The sequence below is a fragment of the Fusarium vanettenii genome (genome assembly GCF_000151355.1).
Source record: "Fusarium vanettenii 77-13-4 chromosome 10 genomic scaffold NECHAsca_14_chr10_3_0, whole genome shotgun sequence".
Classification (NCBI taxonomy): domain Eukaryota; kingdom Fungi; phylum Ascomycota; class Sordariomycetes; order Hypocreales; family Nectriaceae; genus Fusarium; species Fusarium vanettenii.
In genome coordinates, this window is record NW_003315871.1 from 921,114 (window position 1) to 942,211 (window position 21,098).

Genomic DNA, 21,098 nt, shown 5'->3' on the forward strand with positions numbered 1-21,098 from the left:
TGTTTATTTGAGCCGTCCTACACCCGCTGAGACTCTTCAGTAATCGTCAAGACAACCACACAAACACGAATAATGGGATCCATCACTCCTCTCGCTCAGTATGCGGCTTTTAGCCATCCCGACACGGGACTCGTCCGCATCGGACACTACGACATTGCCAAGGGCACCATCCAGCCTCTGAGCTTTGCTTCTGGTACGCCTGTGACGAGTCTCTACGAGGTGATCGCCGCAGGCGTGTCTCGGATTATAGCCGATGGTGAGCCCGTGTCTGCCAAGGACGTCAAAGTTCTGCCGCCGATTTCCGGCCGGGACATTCTTGCTGTGGGCAAGAATTACATGGAGCACGCCAAGGAGTTTAACAGCTCTGGCTTTGACAGCTCCGACAAGACGGATCGACCTAGTCACCCTGTTATCTTTACCAAGAGGGCTACGTCCATCATTGCGGACGGAGAAGAGATTCTGCCTCATGCCGACTTTTCTTCGACCATCGACTATGAAGGAGAGATTGGTGTCATTATCGGAAAAGCTGGTTATCGTGTTGCAGAGGCTGATGCATGGGAGTATGTTTGGGGTTACACCATTATCAATGACATGACTGCTCGTGAGCGTCAACGCGACCACAAGCAGTTTTTCATTGGGAAGTCTCCCGATACTTTCTGTCCTATTGTAAGTTTCTCTTTGCATGCAGCAGGAGTCGTATCGTTAACAGTTTAGGGTCCCGTCGCTGTTCCCAAGGAGTTTTTGCCCTCTACTCTCAAGGTTGAGACCAAGGTCAATGGAGAGCTCAGGCAGAGTGCCACCACTGAGGAGCTGATCTTCTCCATTCCTACCCTGATCAAGACCATTTCCGAGGGCCAGACCCTACAACCTGGCGATGTGATTGCTACTGGAACTGTAAGAACCCTTCTCTCTTCTACCTTTTCTTGACTAACGGTATAGCCCGCCGGTGTTGGCATCGGCAAGAAACCTCCCGTTTACCTCCAACCTGGGGATGAAGTCGCCATCTCGGTTACTGGCCTCGGAACGCTCACCAACAAGATTGCCTCTCCCGAGACTGTCAACCCTACCATCCAACAGGTCACCTCCAACCTACCCTTCCAAGTCACAAACTCGGCCAAGACTCTTAGTGCAGGTGTTGGACTGACGCAATTGAACGGAAAGTCACTTCACTACCAAAAGATCGGATCTGGTAGCAACAACATTGTATTTGTGCACGGTCTTGGCGGCACTCTGGACTACTGGACTCCTTTGATTTCACGGCTTTCTCTCGCTGAGGAAAACACTCTTCACCTTTTTGACCTTGAAGGCCATGGTCTCAGCACGACTCACCCGTTGAGCACCCTGAGCCTCGAGTCCTTTGCCTCTGACATCAAGTCTATTTTTGATGCTGCTGGCGTCACAACCTCGGCGCCGGCAACGCTTTTTGCACACTCGCTTGGATGCCTGGCGTCCCTCAAGTTTACTATTGACAACCCTGGCCTTGTCAGCAAGCTTGTTCTTGTTGGACCTCCTCCTTCTCCTCTTCCTGAAGCGGCCTCAAAGGGTGCTTATGCTCGTGCCGCTCTTGTGAGAAGCAAGGGTATCCGAGCCGTTGTTGATGCTGTTGTCGACGCAGGAATATCCAGTCACTCGAAGAAGGCAAACCCAACTGCCAGTACTGCAGTTCGACTTAGCCTTTTGGGTCAAGATCCCGAGTCTTATGCCAAGGCCACATGGGCTCTTGCTGGGGCTACGCAAAAGCTCAACGTGGAGGCTATTGAGGCCAAGACCTTGATCGTCACTGGAGACGAGGACAGGGTGTCGCCGCCTGCGCTGGTTGAGGAGTATGCTGGACGGATCAAGGGCTCTAAGGCTGTCGTATTGAAGAATGTCGGCCATTGGCATGTTTTTGAGGACGTGGATGGCGTTGCTGAGGCCGTGGGAGAGTTTTTGAAGTGATTACAGAATAGAATAGAAACTGGAACTCAATAGACTGGGTATGAATTATTTGGTTCTCACATCTATAGGCATGTCGTACACTTGATCTGTTGGGCTGCTCCAGTTCTCCCCCCGGCGCCCCCTTGAATCTTTTCAACTCTCCTGGATCTCAACGCCTCAGCGATGGTATTCAGAGCGCGTTTACTGCAATGACACGAGGTTCCGTTCAGCTTCATTACGCCACTTCAAAATCTCATCATACCTCTGTTTCATCTATCGACAACAGGTGTTTCAAGTCATCCGGTTCAGTCATCCCCCCACAGCTTTCTCAAGCCAACAAATCTCGGCGGCTCCTTGAACTTGTTGTCTATCCCCGCTGTCCGCCCTATCCGAAGAGGTCGTCCAACCTCCTCCAGCTCCTTTTCCCCATGAAATCTCCAAAACTGCCAACTGCAATTGCCGCTTCGAAAGGACTCAAGGACTCGAGACCCTCCAGGGTGCTCTTCCACAAAATCTGTGCAGTCGTAGACAATATCATCAATGACGACCCATAAGAGGTTAACTTTGCCGGCTGCTAAGACAATAGATGCGTCTATGAGAGGCAATTCATCGTCTGAAATGTGCATTGACGCTCGTTTGAAGGATTTGGGGTCGGATGGGTCTTCGACAAAGTCGACGGACGGTACGTCCTTTGTGTTGCTCCAGTCGATTTGAACGGCAATGAGATTGTCCCGCGTGCCAGGTTGAGACTTTCGGTTCATCCAGCCCATGACGAAAAAAGAAGAAGGAAATTACAGAGATTGTCTACGGAGAAAAGTCTAGAACCCGATCAAGGCGAAGTTGTTAGGTTTCCCCTCATCTCTAGACGCGGAGATGGCGGAGCGGGCCACGAATCGTGGCCCGGCACACCGACATGCATGCCCGCCGAGCGTCCTCTTGTCTTCCGGAGTGCAAGAATCTCTTTCTCCGAAGAAGAAGAAAAAAAAAGAAGAATATGTGTATCACTGCTTTAGCTTCCAAGCCGCTCGGTACAGTCATGGCCTGCCAAGGCTCAAAGCTTAATCTTAAACACAATTACGGAGAATACAAAGGCCCCGAGGCCCCGAGAGAGAAACCATTTAAAAAGCTTTACACTGAACCGTTGTCATAACTTATCTCTTGTTTCGTAGATCGCTCAGTTCAAGTCATGACCGACTTTAGCCCTCTATATTACTTGTATCTCAAGATTGTTATTACTCTTTCACGATGGTCAGCATATTCATTCATGCGGTCCCTCTTCAAGGCACCAAATAGCAACAGAACTCTCATCCAGATCCCCTCCCGCGACTCGGCTCGTTCCATCAAGGCATGGATTCATCATCCGCCACACAACAGTGGATGTACACCTGGCCTACTTATCAACTGGCATGGTAGCGGATTCATCTTGCCGAGCTTGGGAATGGACCACGAGTTTTGTGATAGAATGGCGCTCGAAGCTGGGGTGGTGGTGCTGGACGCCGACTATCGCAAAGCACCAGAGCACCCATACCCAGCTCCTGTGGAAGATGTGGAAGATATCCTAAAATGGGTCGAGGGCCAGCCCGACCGGTTTGATCTGAGTCGTATTGCCGTGTCTGGCTTTAGCGCTGGCGGTAACTTGGCCTTGGTTGCTGCATCCGAGCTTAGGGGACACTTCAAGCGTATCAACATCAGGGCGGCCTACGCATTCTACCCTCTCGTAGACCTTGACCGCGATCCAGAGCTAAAGAAAGTCCCGAATCCGATCAACCCATTTCCGATTTTCTCTCTGCGCTTGTTTGCCACATGCTATATGCCCAGAGCAGAGGAACGTACAAACCCCAGGGTATCGCCTACGTTTGCCGGCCCTGCCCTATTCCCTGACAAAACAATCATCATTACCTGTAGTGCTGATAATCTATCGCCCGAGGCTGAGGATATGGGCCAAAAGTTGAAGGTGGGTGGCGCCAATGTTGAGGTTGTCCAGCTCGAGAATGCGGCGCATGGGTTCGACAAGAGTGTTGAACCAGGATCGGATGCATTCAAGCAGAGAGAAATGACATATTTGAAAGTAGCTGAAGATCTTAGAAAGGCCTAAGAAATGAGATGACGCTTTTGACAAGGTGCAGATGTCGATTGAAGAGGTTGCACCTCTAGAATAAGTGAACTGGTCTATCATCGCATGAAGATCCGTTACACGAGTAGAGAATAAAGGTAGAAAGACGGCGCGCATACGATGCGGCTTCACAGGCCCATCCTAGTTTCTGGCATAAACCTATCGTCTCTGCACCCTTGGTGCCTGGGTCTGTTCTTTTAAAACATGACAAAGCGTCGGGCCCTCGGGGCTGTGAAGAGTCCGCTATACCGCATTCCTCGGTTATCACGTTATTAGCTCGCACTGACACAATCTAATTTAAGTTTACGCGTACCTCTGACGTATCTAGGGATGCGGATTTACAAAGTGTGCACAACTCCCGACCGTTCCGCTCTAGATTTTTCACCCTATTAACCCCTTTTATCAACCGTTAGCCCCGTATGCCGACAACTATTCACTGTTGTTTTTATTATCTGTGTTATTCTATTACTAAAATTACTTCTGTTTTAAACCCGAGCATGTCCGGGGCTTGCTCTCGTCCCTCTTAATTTCTCACACAAGTCACATTCTCTCAGCCCACTTTGAATCGAAGCGATCACCAAAATCATTGCCCAGCAATGTCCAACGCCAGCTCTCCAAAATACACACGAGCCCTGGCATGCATTCTATGCCAGGAGCGGAAGATCAAGTGTGATCGCAGGTTGCCCTGCTTCAACTGTGTCAAGGTGCGGAGAAACAAAACCTCACCGGTGAACACGTCGCATTTCCATGAGCCGCCGTGTCCCCATCGCCATCACTTTGCAGCCCTTTTGCCTCTTTAGGCTTCGTCCATCATCTGGATCATGTACAGAGTCTGATCGTTAAACTCTAGGCAAGGGTTGAATGCATGCCGAGCAAACAGACCCTACCTCGCAAACGCAGGCGGATGGCTGATCGGCTCTTCGACAAACTGGCGCATTTCGAGCAGCAACTGGACCGATTTATCAGTCAAGACGGCTCTGGCCTAGCCCCGGCGACTAATGGCTCTGCATCTCCCGCCGAGAATTGCCCTCATGCGGATGCGCCTCCTTCACCCACCCTGTCGCTGTCCCAATCCCTATCGAAACCGGCAGGGAAGATGGTCCAAGGTAAAGATGGCGTACGATACATGGACAGCCATGTAGGAGCAGCTATTCATGAAGAGGTATACCTTTCCTAACCGTTGCCCAACAGAATCTTTTCTAATACCTGATGCAGCTTCGGGCCATTAGAATCATGCTTGAAGCCGATGCGAGCCTAGGTGAGGAGGCACCGCCTCGAGATATGGCTGGAGACAATATCCTTGCAGCCAAATTCGTGACGGCTTCCTTTGCCTCTGTCCAACCCAGCACAGTCCAGGCCTACACTCTTTGGCAGGTATTCTTGAACCGAGTAAACCCTCTGACCAAAGTAATCCATACCCCATCGGTGCAACCCTACATAACAGAGAAAGAATCCAGTATAGAATCTATCCCTCTCAATTATCAAGCGCTACGCTTCGTCATCTTTACTCTGGCTTCCATGTCAATGTCGGAATCGGAATCACAACAAAGGCTAGGATGCTCGCGCCAGGATGCGATCAGCAACTACACACAAGGCGCCGAGATAGTCTTGAGGAAACTCAACGTGATGAAGAACTTTGACATGGTGATATTGCAGGCTTTAGTGCTGTACTTGGTAAGAAATCACTGACCCTTGACTGACAACCAAGACTCATCGTATCTAGCTCTCCATCCGAAATCGCTATGGCAAGGACATGGCCTGGATTCTAACCGGCGCCGGTCTCCGGATGGCCATAAAAATGGGATACCATCGGGATGGCGAGCTCCTGGGCCTGCCTCCGTTTGAGACAGAGATGCGAAGGCGCATATGGTGGCACATCATGCTGCAAGATGTCAACCACACCTTGACCTCGGCCTTGAGTTGCTCTCAGATGCCCATCAGCTGGGATTGTAAAATGCCCCAGAATTTCAATGACGCCGACCTATTCCCTGGATCCGTCGACCCTGTACAGCCTCGCGAAGGCCCTACCGAGATGGCTTTCTGCCTTATCATCTACCAAATTGTCAAGTCTATTCTCTCTCTAGAGAGTCTCCGTGGCACAGCAGGACTCGAGATCGCTACTATCTGGAACACCGAGGATGTTGCAGCAAATCCTGTAGCCTCTTCAATCCTTCAAAGATTCAGGGAGGATCTTGACGAACTAGACCAGGTTCTAATGGATATTGAACGCCGATATGTGTCTGGATCCGCTGGCAGGATCCATGCCGCAGCTCTAAGCCTACGGCGCGTCCTGATCAGCAAAGGCAGAGAGATGATAGTCCCGATGATGGAGCAGCCCGAATGGGGGACTGAGATTTTCACCATCGACGACAACCTCTTCAAGATTATTATCATCAAGAATGAAATCTTTGCTAGCTTCGATGAGGCAATGGACTCGGCAGACTTCCTCTGGTATTCAAAGATTCAGTTTCAAAGAGGCAGCTTTGCTGTCATGACCTCGAGGCTTCACCAGAAACCAGTTGGAGGCCTTTCAGATAGAGCCTGGCGTGTCGTCGAGGCGGTATACAAGTTTCACCCAGAGCTTTTCGACATGAACGACAGACCCTCTATGGCGCAAGCATACATCACCCTCAAACCATGGAAAGCTCGGCACGAAGCTTTGATGATGACTGGTTTCTCGCAGATACCAGATTATATCAACCAGCTCCAGTTATGCTGGGATTGCTTTACCTGTTCCATGCCGTCGGGTCAGAATTTGGATCTTACCGCGCTACCAACCAGCGACTTAGGTCAACTGTCTGGGGATAACTTGGCTTCCTTGGAGACGAATTGGACCTTGCTGGGAAATTTAGATCCTGGTTTGAATCTGGATCTGTCTGTGCTACTCGGGGACGAGGGCGGAATGGATTTAAACTCGAACGGGTGGACTTGATAGTGCTCGATTTCTTCACGAGATGCGACATAGGCCATGGGGACAGTGAAACAGATATTAGACGGTTGGTGGAGATAGGGAGCATGTTTCTCCCCACGTGTAGCATGTAACTGTGAGCTTCGAGGTACTTGAACCGTTATGGCTGGTTTCCCTTCAATTCGTACCTGCCACCTAGTTCTACCAAATACGAAGCTCATGATTACAAGAACGAGAACAAACTTGGCAGCTCAGTGCAACTCCCCAAATCTGGACTTGTCGTTCGGCCCAAATGGCCTTGCTGCCAAGCCCCGGGTTCCCCTCATCACTAGCCGCGGAGATGACGGAGCGTCGATCCCCGCTCTCCAATACGGAGAAGGCGGCGATGAGCGGACATGACTGTCTCGGAACTTTGCCATGATGGGCCAGGTGATGCAAGCCACGGAGCGGAGGTGTCGGCAGACGGGTTGGCCAACCATCCGGCCTACCTACATAACTACGTCTACGCTTCCCCACGGGGAACTTGGCTCCACTCTAACATCGACAACTTGGAGTTTAAGCATTCAGAATGACCAAGGACGACATCACAAAGGCTTCGTGGCCTCAGGGCGCTCATGATTCGTGGGGCAAAGAGCCGATTCATTCTCAAAAGGTTCCCAGAAACGTTGAGTTTATTAACAACTTGAAATTGGACAAGAAGCTTCAGCCGAAGGATTATCATATCGATGGTACTCATCAAAGGTCAAAGATTCTGTTTATAAATGTCAAAATTCTGGACTCTACAGGTCGAGAGCCTTACAGTGGTGATGTGCTGATCGAGGGTGAGTTTGATACAGATCTTCGTGGGTGGGTTTAACGAGAGCAGGCGAAAAGATTGCTGCGGTTGGCCAGATCCCAAACAAGGCCGAAATTGAACGAGACCCTCTTGTTCGAGTTTTCGAGGGTAGAGGGAGAACACTCATGTCAGGTCTAGGAGATGGCCACACGCACTTCACCTGGAACGGTGGCGACCTTAACCGCCTAGGCGAGCTTGACATTGAGGAACACGTTCTCCTGACCATCAAGAGTGCTCAGTGCTTCCTAGACTCCGGATACACCATGTATGTTCCCTACCATTCATCTGTTCGCCACTAATTATCTAGGTGCTTCGGAGCGGCTGCAGCCAAGGATCGACTTGATGTGGTTGTTCGAGATGCCATCAATGCTGGAGACATCCCGGGACCTCGGTACCTGGCCAATGCCCGAGAGATTGCCAAGCCAGAAGGCGAATTAGTAGCTGGAATCACACGGTTCGCAGATGGTCCACAAGGTAAGTTACCAGCCTCTTGATAAACATTGCTGACTGTTTAGAAATGCGCGATGCCATCAAGTACAATATCGAGACCATCGGCGTCGACAATGTCAAACTCAGCATCTCAGGAGAAGAAATTACCGAAATTCGATCCGCTCAAGACTGCTACTTCTCGGACGAAGAGATTATTGCATGTGTAGATGAGGCTCACAAGCGAGGGAAGCGAGTCTGCGCACACGCCAGAGCCAGGGATTCGGTCAAGATGTGTGTCAAGCATGGCGTGGATGTGATTTATCATGGCTCTTACGTAGATGACGAAGGTATGTCACCTGAAATCAATGATTATCCGGACTGACAAAGTAGGCATGGATATGCTCGAGCAGGACAAACACAAGAACATTGTCGTGCCAGCAATCAACTGGCTCTACGCCACGACCTACGAAGCCGATGCGTTTGGATACACTTACGAAGCAGCGGAGAAGGCTGGATATAAGCGAGAGCTCGACATTGCGGTTGCAGGGTTGCGTGAGATGCACCGACGAGGGATTGTCGTGTTGCCAGGGGGGTACGTGATCGATACCACCTACCTTATTCAGAACTAATCAAGATAGGGACTATGGATTTGCGTGGACACCGCATGGGACCTATGCTCGAGATCTTGAACACTTTGTCAAGATGCTGGGCTTTACTCCTCATGAGAGCATCATTGCTGCAACTGCGGGTGTTGCAGCTCTCATGATGAGGGGTCACGAGCTTGGAAGGATTCAGCCAGGATATTTTGCCGACTGTATCCTCGTCGACGGAGATCCTCTCGAGGATATATCAATACTTCAGGACCACGATAAACTCAATATCATCATCATGAACGGACGGGTGCACAAGGCTGGAAGAAAAGAGTACATCAGAGACACGTCGGGATCTCTGTCCTCGGGCATCCCTCGTCACTTGGCGGAGGAGTTTCCTGAGAAGAGGCCTGCTATGCAAAAGTCGTACTAGGATTGGTAGCTTAGTCTCGGGGGTATATTTCCGAATGCATACAAAGAATGATACCAGGATGTCGTTCCAGAACGTGACCCCGGATCAATCCCTCTTCACATGCTTCGACCTTCCTGCGTCGGTGACGAGGAGGTGTAATTCGCCGAACCTTTTGCGATAGAGGCCTCGCTGCTCTCCAAAGCTGGAATGGCGTCGCCAGCTGAGGCATAGCGTCACCTCCAACGGCTAGTCTGTGACCTTCAGTGACATACTCGTAAGATGTCGTCGTACCACGAGTCAGCGATTCAGGGTTCTTGCTAATCAAGCCATGATTTACAAACAAAGCAACTTTGAATCCTCTCGTACCGACAACTTGGAGACTTTCCCAGGGTTTAAATATACCCTTTTTTTTACTCCCTACACGCGTGTTTATCTCATCTTTTGCGCATGCACCACGTGGAGCCCCTAGCGTTTGTCTCCTTCGGCGGAATTACCCAACGCGTGCCTATCAGCGAGGAAATACGGTTGCCAGGTCTACCTTGATCCTTCGGGTGATCCTTTCATTATCGTTTAGCACGGCCGATGCAGATTGAATGAGATCAAATTTCCACAAAAGAGGACAAGGTTCGTACTTTGACCAGTACTGTAGCTTAACCCGTTGGATGTTTTCTGTGCCGAGACGCGGAAAGCTTCAGACGGAATGTTCCAGGGATGCTCAGCTGGAGTCAATCATTACTCAACCTGGCAATTCGAGAGGTAATTAAAACAGACCGGTGGAGTGATGTCTAGGGCTGATGAATTCTGGAAAACGTTGGCTTCAGGGGCAGCCAGTAGGAGGTGGGGATGATCCACAGGGTCGACTCGTCTCCCAACCAGGGGTTCAAGATGGATCTTTCTTGAGTCAAGCGTCGAAGGGGATTCTTCCGTAGCGCGACCCTCCGCGTTTGAAGCGACAGTTGAATTTGTTCCAGGCGAGTGAGTTTCCGGTTCGAGAGTGGACTGAGTCGAGGCAGTGTGGCTTCGGAGAGTCCCTTTTTCAGGTACAGCTTCGTCCAAGGATCATGTTCTAGACGTCGAGATGAACCTGGGGATCAAAAGAAAACATACAACCCCAGTTCATCATGCAAGTCACGCGTGACGATCACAGGACCTGTCATCTATCACTCCATGTTCTTCCCAACATGAGATCGTGCAACATGAGCTGCGACGACGATCCAACACGAGACTTTTTTCGTCTAGCACCTTGAATGTCTCGTCTCTCCTTTGACATCGGGTAAAACGGTGCCGGCTTGGTGTCTTAGCCCTGGCCTAGCTCCCTCTAGTTCCTGAACAATGCCATCCTTGCACGTCCAAAACGCCCATGTCCTCGTCCCATCTTGACTGGTGGATTCCCATGCCCGGATCTCTCCCGGCTCCAGAGCAGCGGGTCGGCGGTCGCTTACAAGATTCACATGGAGCAGCCCCAATTTAGGCGAGCATCTTCCTGTGGAACTCGCCGTCCAGGGGTCGCTCAGTATATATCCTTCGTAGCTCCGTGGAACCGCGGGCATTTCCCCCAGGTTTGATCTTTTGGTTGTCGATCATCATGAAGTGGACTTTGCCTCTTCTCGCGGCTCTGATGCCGTGCTGGCTCGCCGCTGCCACCAGCATCTCGACAAAGGAGCTGCTGGCTGAGCTACCCCAGTGCGCTGTAAGCCTTTCCCGTCTTTGGTCTACGCCTCGCGCGGTCGCGCTAATCTGCCAAGTAGGGATCGTGCCTTGGCGATGCGATCTCAAAGTCTGACTGCGACTCTGCCGACGTCAAGTGTGTCTGCACTAACGAGAAGGTTATACCTGTGGCTTCGATATGTGTCGCAGGCGGTTGTACGGTCAAGGAGTCTCTGAGTATGTCAATTTCTTCGGTAATGGACTCTGCTAACTAAAAAGCTACCCAAAATATGACCAACACGTACTGCCAAGTCCCAGTCCGCGACAAGACGAGCCTCTTTATCAATGTAACCATCATCCTTGGCACCTTTTCCGGCATATCGATTCTCCTACGTATCGGATCCAAGATTCTCATCACAAACTCCGACTTTGGCCTCGACGACCTCTTTATCGTTCTCACCCTCATCTTCGGTATCCCCTCGACGGCGATGAACATTCACGGAACGGCCGGACACGGAGAGGGACGCGACATCTGGACACTAGAATTTGACCAGATTACAAAGTTTGGCTTTTTCTTTTGGCTGCTTGAGGTGTTTTACTTTGCGCAGGTGTCGCTATTGAAGATGTCGCTGTTGTTCTTCTACCTGCGCATCTTTCCTGGTCCTGCCCAGAAGCTGCTCTGGGGAACCGTCATCTTGAATACCATTTATGGTGTTGCCTTTATCTTTTTGGCGGTATTTCAATGTTCGCCTATTAATTTCTTCTGGCTCAAATGGGATGGCGAGCACAAGGGAACTTGGTAAGTACTCTCAATCTCGGCGTGATGTCCCAGCTAACAGTATAGTGCCAATGTCAATGCCATCGGCTGGGCAAATGCGGCCATCAGCATATCCCTGGATATCTGGATGCTGGGCATTCCAATGTGGTATCTACGGAACTTGAAACTACACTGGAAGAAGAAGATTGGTGTCGCTGCCATGTTTATCGTTGGAACTTTGTGAGTACTCTTCCTTCTACAATTGATAGCCTAGGCTAACTTTTAAGTGTCACCATCGTGAGCATTATTCGTCTCCAATATCTCGTCGACCTGGATTCCTCTCAGAATCCCACATACGATCAAACAGATGTCTCCATCTGGTCAACAGTCGAGATCAACATTGGCATCATCTGTGCATCCATGCCCGCTCTCCGTATTCTTCTCGTCCGTCTCTTTCCCGTCCTCGGAGGTTCTTCCTACGATTCGAGCAAATACAACAACTACGGCGAACAATACGGTCGCAAGTCACACATCATGAGCCGGAGCCGTGCTCGCGTAGAACTCCCCTCTAGGACGGGGGACTCGATACACGCGCCGGATCACGGCGGGATCGAGCTGCAGAGGACGTTCAAAGTGCAGTATAGCGATGGGGGAGATGAGGCAAATCTTGTGACGCCGGACAAGTATAACAAGTCTCATGTAACGACTACTACGAGTGCACATAGCACTAGCGAGGTGTCTCTTTGATGTGGTATGAGTGGTTTTCTAAATAGCGTAATGAATAATAGATACTGTAGAATTAAACTACCGCTGATCACTACGCACGGTAAAGTCTTTATTTTAAGTAGAGTTTGTGAACCCAGAGTGATCGGCGGTCAAGGAGGTTGCATCGTGGGAGTAGCGAGCAGGGGTTGATTGTGCACCATGAAGATCTGCGCCTGAGGGTCTTGTACGCGAGTGGATTTATGCAGATGATAATTGCATGCAGGATGCTCGTCTCCAAGTGGATTAAAAAAAAATTTGCAAGGTAGCATCAGCAATATTGCAGTGACGCTATTCAAGTCCACGAGGTGATATCTCGAAGGAATACGGCAATCTTGTCTTAAACTCTCCAACCTAATGAGAAGACCCTCTCACTACATCACTAGTATCTATCTACTCTTAGTATAGGACAGATTTAAAGAGAAACCTATCTATTGTCCCATCCCTAGACATCCAGGTGATGCCCTGGCTCCTAATCGTGGTTGTTGCACCCCGTCACATAGTCAATCTTGACAAAGCAACCCGCCTTGTACTCGACCTTGCCGCACTTCTTCCACAAAGACCGGATCTTCTGGTAGTGCTCCCAGATGTCGTCACCAATCAACTCACAGCCGCTGCCCTCAAGAAAGACGCCGCTGCCGATACCGTCTGACTTGGCCCAACAGTTTCTGGTGAGGCGCCCTTCCCTATTCAAAGTAATTAGTCTTCTCCTTCAGTGCGCTTGGATATCTTTGAACATACTGAGTCCCGTACCAGGTAGGATCTGCTTGGTTCCGGCGCAATCTGTTAACGGCATAGTCGCAGTGCTTCACTTGCAGAAGGGGGCCACCGCACTATGTATTGTTAGTCAAAGATTGTGTGAAAAGAAGGTATAACACTAACCAACCCACTCCCCTGACAGTCATACTTGGGCTCAAAGGGCTTAGGTGGAGGAGGAGGAGGAGCCGCCTTTTCATAGGCCACCTTGGGCCCCCCAGCCTTCTCAATGGCTTCTGAGATGCATTTGTCCTCAACATCAGACCCTCCATTCATCTCTGCAGTCCACTCGCGGTTATCACCATCACCTCCGTAGTTAAACTTGGGAGATCAGGTGTCGATTCCGCAATTCTTGGCCTCCTCTATAAGACGCTTTCCGCTGTCTGTTGTGGACCATCAGCCACCCCAGACATGCACATTCCGCCCATCGACCTTGCATCTAATCTTGTCCTTGTGGGCGACTCCGCCAGCCTTCCAGTTTCCTGGGTTGTCCTTGGAACTACTATCACATCGATCAAGCACAATTTCCTTGAGATAAAAGACACAGTCCTCTTTACCAATCTCGTAGTCAATATCTGGAGTCTCGTAGTCGATGATAAGCATGACCTCGTTGGGTGTGCCGCCATTGTATACGGTCGAGATGAACTTAGAACCAGAATCTGGTCGTGCCCGAGCCTGTGCAGCTTCACAGAAGTGCTCAATGTTGCCAGCAAGGACGCCTCTGTTCATGTAGCGGTTGGTTTGAAGTCCGAAGCAGGCGGGGAAGTCTGGCTCAGGAGGCTTATAACCACTCGTATCGCCATCGATCATCCATCTATCAGAGTCGGGATGAGGCTCAAGTGAGGCCAACGGCTACCCGCCCACGCCTATGAAAGGTAAATTGGTAATATACTCCCTTGACTGGATCGCTTACTATGTACAGTTCCTCTTCAACATCGCGGTCCTCAGATTGCGGCTCCTGACCAGTGCCAAGAGGAACACAGTTCTCTACCCGCAACTCAACCAGTATCACCTTTAGATCATGTCGCCCTACGTGAGCCCCCAATTCAAATAACTTCGAAGCCTCCAGAACTACTATTGTATTGCCACCGATCAGCTCCATGCTTATGCAGGGAGCGAACAGTCCTCCATCGCATAAACTTCCCGGTCAAACGCCAACTCTAAATAATCAGCCGTTTCCTTTTCCCGCTCGATCGTCCCAGTTGGCCACCAATGCACCATCACCGCCGTCACTTTCACCGTCACTGTGTACTTGACCATTGACGACCAAAATTGCCAGTAAACCGTCACATGTTCGAGCATCGTTCAATCAAATACCAACTGCCCAGTATGCACCTGCTCTTCCGGCCCAGGTCCAAAGCGATGACTCGTTCCTTACTCGAGGGTCATCTGCTAACATAGCAACTAAGCAGCATCGCTTAAACAGCTCTGGAGCACCAAAATTTAACTCTCATGATGGATGTAATGCACAGGCTTCCTGAGAGCTCGAAGTCTCTCGCCCAAACGGTGACTGGTACAAGAAACTTCCTAAGGATCTGATCGCATGTTTAGAAAAGTACCAGCAAGATAACAATCTTAGAGTTGGGATTGATGGGCTTTGGATAAAGCTTGACAATTATGTAGTCCTTTCTGTTTTAGCCTCGGACAAGCCATGGCCAATATTCCTTTTTCCTTGTGTACCACGGCCTACAGAGAGCTACAATGATCCATCTACACAGTGAGCCTGGGAGATACTTTACAGTGTTGGGATAGAAATAACGGCGTCAGCAATGCCGTTGTACTTCTTGTCCCCAAAATTGCCACCGTTTCCAATCAAAAGCCTTCTGGTTCCCTTAACAGTAATCTCTCTGACACTGCGGGAATAGGCGGACCAATGGTTAATATCGACCTTCTTCCACTTTCCGTCGGCTGGGTTGTCACCTTGAATGAGAAGGTTTTCGGAAGAAGTGGTGCTAATGATGATGATGCCAGAGCCATCACTGGTGTAAGGGTTACGGACCCAAGTCACATATGGTCCGCTAGTGAACAGGCTGCCGTCGGTGGCTTTGAGTCTGGTCCCGGGGATGGGTCCAAAGGCGAGAGGGCTATCGGAGACTTTGTAGTAGATTCTGCAGGCATCGACACCACAGCGTTCCCAAGTCATGATCCACTTGTCAGTGCTCTCAATATGAGCGACAGTAGTCATGCCGGGGCGAGCGTCATAGTTGCTCTCGGCCTCATCCTCGACAATATCTGACCATGTTTTAAGATCAGTGGTAGTGGTATGAACGAGCTTCTGAGCATGCTTGGGGTCCCGTTGGTCAGAGTAGTAACAGACCAGTTGACCCTTGTACATTAAGAAGAAGGGCTCCCACAGTGCTTTATTGCCATTCTTGATGGTATTGGGTCCATCGCCATAGGCAACATGAGAGACAAACTCCCAGGTTTTTGCACCATCTTTACTTGCATAAACTTCGATGTATACACCACCTTCCAGGCTTTCAGGGGTCGAAACACCAGCTGCCAAAATGGTACCCTTGGCATAACCGCCAAAGTCAATTGGAAGAGCATACAGGAACGGCTGGAATCGCATGCCCCAGCCGTTCTGAGTGTCTTTAACAGCACTGAAATTAGACCAAGTTGCACCACCATCCACGGACTTGTAGATAGGGTCTAACTAATGACTTAGCATCCGTGGTATATGAAAGAGTTTATGGAAGACTCACGGTTGACGGGGTAGGCTTTAGACTCGGCTGGGTAGTTTTCCCAAGTCATGAGCAGCGACTCATCAGGCAACTGGAGTGACCGAGCATAGAGCGTGCCCCAGAGCTGAGCATCTGCTGCAGGCTTGAAAAATTCGTTTCTGGTAAAGTTGGAGAAAGGGGTAGGAGCGCGTTTCTCGAGTACGGCACCGCAGGCTATGGCAACAAATACCAAACCGAGAAGGATGAACTTGATCATCATGGTAGGGGCAGATCACAGGCAAGACGGATGTTCTTGGTGTATGATTTGAAGAGAATTTTTTACCAGAGGGAAATCGAAGCTTTATATATCTTCATAGTCCAGTTGGATCAGAGGTAGCAAAAGAGGCATAGATAGCTGCTTGATGCCGTATATGATGGCAACATGTAACTTGCGGGGAACCAGAATTAAACTTTGCCATCAATGAGGAGCTGCGTAGCATTGTTGGACAAGCGCTACGTAGTACGTAAATCCCGCTACTCCTTGACCAAACGGATACTCTCGTAGATCCTCCAGATTTAGTCAAATGGTGTGTTATAGACTGATTAAGACAAATAGCCTAAATGTGGGATGGATCGCCATGCGGGGAGTTGTCTGGGGTAATTAGTGTCTGTCTCATAACTTATGGTCTGACTCCTTCGGGTTATGCCCCGACATTCCGCGCCGAGTCAGTATCCGGATCACACTGGTTCACGAGGCTTTTCACCCGACACTCCGCGATGACTGGCTGACCGCATGACTACCTAGAATATACCTGTGGGCGCATTTGGATAGAGTCGTTTTTATTACGATAGGTCTTCATATTTCTTTTGTTGGGTGAACAACTCCGGGCAATCCTTTCATCCCCTCTGTCTACATCTATAGCATATTGTCGACCCTTTACCTTTCAACTCAGTGTTAGCCAACATGAAGAGCGATATACCACCAACATTGTTACATCATCACCATCCTGTTGATCATGAAAAACACCAGCCTCTGACCTTTGACAGGGCTGTAAAGGAAGTTGGCCTCGGTCACGATGCTTCAGCTGTCGCTGCTCGTCTACTGACTGAGCTGTCTTTGACGGAGCGTTTACATCTTCTGGATGGAGATGTACCATTCTGGGAGGGCCTATGGGGAATACTCTGTGATCGATATAATCGCAAGCCATTCGTCATGGGTGCAATTCCTCGCCTCAACATACCGGGAGTCAAGTTCACGGATGGGCCCAGGGGCGTTGTCATGGGCTCGTCAACTGCATTTCCAATTTCCATGGCCCGGGGCGCCACCTGGGACATTGAGCTTGAACGCCGTATTGGCAACGCCATCGGACTAGAAGCCAAGGCACAGGGCGCAAATTACTTTGCCGGCGTGTGCATCAATCTTCCACGTCACCCAGCGTGGGGTCGCATCCAAGAAACATACGGAGAAGACCCATTTCTGTTGGGTGAGTTTGGAGTTGCACTTACTCAGGGCGTTCAAAATCATATCATGGCATGCGTCAAACATTTTGCCTTGAATTCGATGGAGAATGCACGATTTCGAGTTGATGTGGAGGTCGAAGAGGACGTCCTTCATGAAGTCTACCTTGCTCACTTCAGAAGGGTTGTTGAAGCTGGCGTAGCTTCAGTAATGTCTTCTTATAACTCGGTTAACGGAGAATGGGCAGGGCAAAGCAAGGCTCTCCTCACAGATGTACTTCGGGAACAGTGGAAATTTACCGGCTTCGTTGTATCAGATTTTATTTTCGGCCTACGAGATGCCGCACTTTCGGTCAAGAATGGTCTCGATATCGAAGCGCCTTTCGCGCAGCAACGAGCAATGCATCTGGAGAATGCCCTTGGTAACGGCGAACTATCTTGGATTGATGTCAACAAATCAGCCAGGAGAATTCTACAAACACAGCTCCAGTTCGCCTCTCGATTTCTCTCAAAGCCACCTGATGCGTCAGTTGTCTTTTGCAAAGAACATCGACAACTAGCCCGGGAGGTTGCCGAACGATCAATGGTGCTGCTAAAGAACGACACAATCAACAGCACGCCTCTCCTCCCACTCAAAACCGCAGACATGTCTCGTCTGGCTCTCATTGGTCGCCTGGCAAACAAACCCAATACCGGGGACAAGGGCTCCTCCCAGGTATTTTCACCGACGGTGGTCACCCCTTACCAAGGACTCGAGGAAGGGATACCCAACGTTGAAATCATTTTTGAAGATGATGACAGACCTGAGTCTGCTGCAAGAGCAGCCGAGAAAGCAGACGTTGCAGTTGTTGTCGTGGGCTACGACGCCAACGACGAGGGCGAATATGTGGTGCCTTCTCTCCAGAACGATCCTGGCTTATCGGAGCTGTTCCCCCCGACTAGCAATCCTGACCAAGAGGAGATGCTGTCGATTGTGCAGGGTAACCCAGCTCAAGGCAAACAAAGTTCAACTTCGGCACTCGAAGTCGGTGCTGGCGGCGACCGACTGTCTCTGAGGCTGAGACCTCGAGATGTTGAGATTATCAATGCAGTGGCGTCTGTTAATGCGAAGACAATTGTTGTGCTTATTTGCGCCGGCGCTGTCATAATGGAAGAGTGGAAAGGCAAAGTCCCTGCTATCATGATCAGTTGGTACGCTGGGGCAGAAGGCGGCCATGCACTCGCAGATGTTTTACTGGGACGGGTCAATGTTGGAGGCAGATTACCATTTTCTATCCCACAAGATGAGAGCCACCTCCCTGATATTGATATTGAAGCATCGGCTATCAAATATGATCGTTGGTATGGTCAAAGCCTACTCGACAAGCTTGGGGTTGATGCTGCGTTTCCACTCGGATATGGCTTGTCTTATACCGAATTCAGGTTCAATAACCTCGAAATTGAGCCTAGAACGGAGCCCACAGGCCATAATGGTGTCAAGGTGGCCGTCGATGTGGAAAACACAAGTCAAAGATCTGGGCATCACGTCGCCCAAGTTTATGGACATCCTAACATGGCTGACTTTCCACACCGAGTCCTTCTTGGTTTTGGCAGCGTCTATTTACAAGCTGGAGAGTTGAAGCGGGTATTTGTCGATGCATCGTTGCGGCCGATTGAACGATGGGTTGATGGTCAGTTTTGCTTGTTGGTTGATCACTTCGAGATTGAGGTTGCAGCATACGCTGGGGATAAACACGGAATCCGTAAAGTGTATCAGCTTTAGTCCAGCCATAGCCTGTCTGAGATGCTGAAGCAGATGGAATATAGAACTATTAAATAAACACGTTGCTGATTACCAGAAACTTCAATTATTGGACAACTTCGAACAGCCATGTCATGGTTTGTAACACCGAAAGCATTCCTTCAGCTTCATTGCTCCAGTACTCAACCATCTTCAGGGTTCCTAAAACAGCATCCTTCCAACCTGAAGGTAAGAGATTTGAACCAGGGTACATGCGGGCAAAACCGAGCAAGACGCACGCGCTTCTTGCCGAGGTTCGCAACATGAGCCAAGTCCCGTGGTGACGATGATAGTAACCTGGTGCGTTGACGAGAAGCCTATCATAGTGGAAAGCAAGAGCAGTCGCAGTTTCTTGTTCGGCAAAATCATGATCAGCGACTCGATTCAGAGCCACATGAACAAAAGCCCAAGAAACGAGCTCATGGATATACGTTATACGACCACGCAGAACAAATCGAATGACATCGTCCTCGGCACCTTGATGGATGCTGACTGGCGGCGGTAGCGATGTCTTCCACGCTTCAAGCTGGTCTGATGCATCTTGGCCAATCTCACTCAGAGCTTTCGAGACCGACGGCCAGTCCTCATGCTGAATCTGAGTCATGGACCGCCGAGCGTTCACCTCGAGTCTCCAGAGCGCTATCTCGGAGAGGTAAAAGTACCACGCTTGCTCAACATGGCCTTCACATTCTCCAGGGGGACTGGGAAATAATTCAGGCGGGTCATCAACCAGACAAGTAAAGCTGGACATTCCCAGTTCTAACCTGAGCTCTTGCTCAGACTTCCAGCATGACCACAGAACACTCTGCTCCGAGGCCTCCCGAGAACTTATCTGTCCCATATCGCGATCACGCTGTTGGGTGTAAGCAAATGTTTGGCAAATAGCCAGACCATGGACAAAGGTCGTCCAAGCCTCGACGGGACGCATCAGCGACATGAGGAGAACTCCTGATAGAAAGGCGCACTGAGCCTGTATCAGCCCCGTGGGACCCAACCCCCCACCGAGTCTTCTCTGCGCTGCGCTGAGCAAGGAAATTGCCATGCGTCTGTCTGCATGCGACAAAGGGAGAGATTCTTGCAAGGGACAAGCAACAGCTCCATTGGCGCAGACCAGAAGAGCCAGACCCGACTCCACGTCCCAGTCAAGTCCCTTTGCGCACAATCTCGAGACCAGTCTTCGTGTTTCCGTCTCATCCAGAATCGGATTCTTGACGTGTATGTGGGCAAAGAAGTTGTCGAGCCATCGGTCGCATGATTTCCGGTCGAGGATGTCGCCGACCCATGAGGTCTCTGTATTGCATTGTGGCTGTGATGCAAGGGATTGTTGTGTGTTGGCTGTAAGGGCTGGAGAGGGGGCGTCGCGGAAGAGATTCCATTGCAGGACCTTGTCTACTGTACAAGGGAAAAGGGAGGAAATATTCTGATTAACCTGATTTCGGGGTAATGTCTGGCCAAGTTTACCAATATCTGGCATGACAGACTGTGACTGTGCATCTATCTTCCGCTCCAATCGGTCGAGTCGATCTATGATGGCAAGACTTGCTTGATCAAAAGTTGCCCTTTCATCTAGATCGAAAACGCACTCCACGCCAGCTTTGACGCAGAATGAGCAAGCAGGTCGCTGCTGATCACATCTTGTCCTCCGTGCGCGACAGACCTGGCATGCTTTGATGGCTCGTTTGCGAACGTATGTGGAGCTGGTACGACCAACAGGGCCACGATGAGTGTCTGAGCGCCGCCGGGATTCAGAGGTCATGTCGACAAGAAAGGAGTGCGGAATATCGGGGGAGAAATGTTGGAGGGGGACGACGAATCTGGCAGAGACTGGATGGTTTCGCTTCATTTATCCGAGGACGTTGATACGAGCTAGCGGAGTATCGGGGCTTAGTCCGACACTTGAGTGACGCCACTAAACATGTCTTTTCTGCTTCCCCGCCTGGGGAATGAGTCTAACTACATCGTTGAGACCTTCCCCAGAGTGGGTAATCGTATGTACGGGGAGCAGGTGGCAGCACATTGTTAGACTACCTACGTAGTATGAAGCAGCTGTAGACAGTACCTGTTAACCAAA

General features: G+C 50.2%; 10 protein-coding genes across 10 annotated transcripts; 6 read left to right on the forward strand and 4 right to left on the reverse strand.

Annotated features, from left to right (window-relative positions):
• Positions 1-72: 72 nt before the first annotated feature.
• On the forward strand, positions 73-1,938 carry NECHADRAFT_50720 (uncharacterized protein; the record flags this gene model as incomplete). Its single annotated transcript, XM_003047647.1, has 3 exons — positions 73-666; positions 715-894; positions 940-1,938. The coding sequence occupies 3 exons, from the start codon at positions 73-75 to the stop codon at positions 1,936-1,938; spliced, it is 1,773 nt and encodes a 590-aa protein (XP_003047693.1).
• A 284-nt stretch (positions 1,939-2,222) lies between these two features.
• Positions 2,223-2,687, reverse strand: NECHADRAFT_86108 (uncharacterized protein; the record flags this gene model as incomplete). The annotated part of the gene is made up of 1 exon (XM_003047817.1): positions 2,223-2,687. The coding sequence occupies one exon, from the start codon at positions 2,685-2,687 to the stop codon at positions 2,223-2,225; it is 465 nt and encodes a 154-aa protein (XP_003047863.1).
• Positions 2,688-3,103: 416 nt separating this feature from the next.
• On the forward strand, positions 3,104-4,012 carry NECHADRAFT_50954 (uncharacterized protein; the record flags this gene model as incomplete). Its single annotated transcript, XM_003047648.1, has 1 exon — positions 3,104-4,012. The coding sequence occupies one exon, from the start codon at positions 3,104-3,106 to the stop codon at positions 4,010-4,012; it is 909 nt and encodes a 302-aa protein (XP_003047694.1).
• Positions 4,013-5,039: 1,027 nt separating this feature from the next.
• Positions 5,040-6,689, forward strand: NECHADRAFT_22695 (uncharacterized protein; the record flags this gene model as incomplete). The annotated part of the gene is made up of 3 exons (XM_003047649.1): positions 5,040-5,192; positions 5,246-5,704; positions 5,754-6,689. Coding segments are annotated over 3 exons (1,548 nt in total), but the record flags the coding sequence as incomplete, so codon positions are not given.
• An 817-nt stretch (positions 6,690-7,506) lies between these two features.
• On the forward strand, positions 7,507-9,225 carry NECHADRAFT_50893 (uncharacterized protein; the record flags this gene model as incomplete). The annotated part of the gene is made up of 6 exons (XM_003047650.1): positions 7,507-7,759; positions 7,801-8,038; positions 8,081-8,247; positions 8,289-8,549; positions 8,590-8,794; positions 8,841-9,225. The coding sequence occupies 6 exons, from the start codon at positions 7,507-7,509 to the stop codon at positions 9,223-9,225; spliced, it is 1,509 nt and encodes a 502-aa protein (XP_003047696.1).
• Positions 9,226-10,789: 1,564 nt separating this feature from the next.
• On the forward strand, positions 10,790-12,355 carry NECHADRAFT_50557 (uncharacterized protein; the record flags this gene model as incomplete). The annotated part of the gene is made up of 5 exons (XM_003047651.1): positions 10,790-10,894; positions 10,953-11,088; positions 11,131-11,650; positions 11,696-11,848; positions 11,896-12,355. 5 exons carry the CDS (start codon positions 10,790-10,792, stop codon positions 12,353-12,355), a joined length of 1,374 nt encoding a protein of 457 aa, XP_003047697.1.
• Positions 12,356-12,842: 487 nt separating this feature from the next.
• Positions 12,843-14,228, reverse strand: NECHADRAFT_86113 (uncharacterized protein; the record flags this gene model as incomplete). Its single annotated transcript, XM_003047818.1, has 5 exons — positions 12,843-13,056; positions 13,112-13,203; positions 13,253-13,447; positions 13,559-13,978; positions 14,040-14,228. 5 exons carry the CDS (start codon positions 14,226-14,228, stop codon positions 12,843-12,845), a joined length of 1,110 nt encoding a protein of 369 aa, XP_003047864.1.
• Positions 14,229-14,975: 747 nt separating this feature from the next.
• NECHADRAFT_26207 (uncharacterized protein) lies at positions 14,976-15,976 on the reverse strand (the record flags this gene model as incomplete). The annotated part of the gene is made up of 2 exons (XM_003047819.1): positions 14,976-15,782; positions 15,839-15,976. Coding segments are annotated over 2 exons (945 nt in total), but the record flags the coding sequence as incomplete, so codon positions are not given.
• Positions 15,977-16,753: 777 nt separating this feature from the next.
• Positions 16,754-19,009, forward strand: NECHADRAFT_97001 (uncharacterized protein; the record flags this gene model as incomplete). The annotated part of the gene is made up of 2 exons (XM_003047652.1): positions 16,754-16,779; positions 16,837-19,009. 2 exons carry the CDS (start codon positions 16,754-16,756, stop codon positions 19,007-19,009), a joined length of 2,199 nt encoding a protein of 732 aa, XP_003047698.1.
• An 85-nt stretch (positions 19,010-19,094) lies between these two features.
• NECHADRAFT_50796 (uncharacterized protein) lies at positions 19,095-20,783 on the reverse strand (the record flags this gene model as incomplete). Its single annotated transcript, XM_003047820.1, has 1 exon — positions 19,095-20,783. The coding sequence occupies one exon, from the start codon at positions 20,781-20,783 to the stop codon at positions 19,095-19,097; it is 1,689 nt and encodes a 562-aa protein (XP_003047866.1).
• Positions 20,784-21,098: the final 315 nt, after the last annotated feature.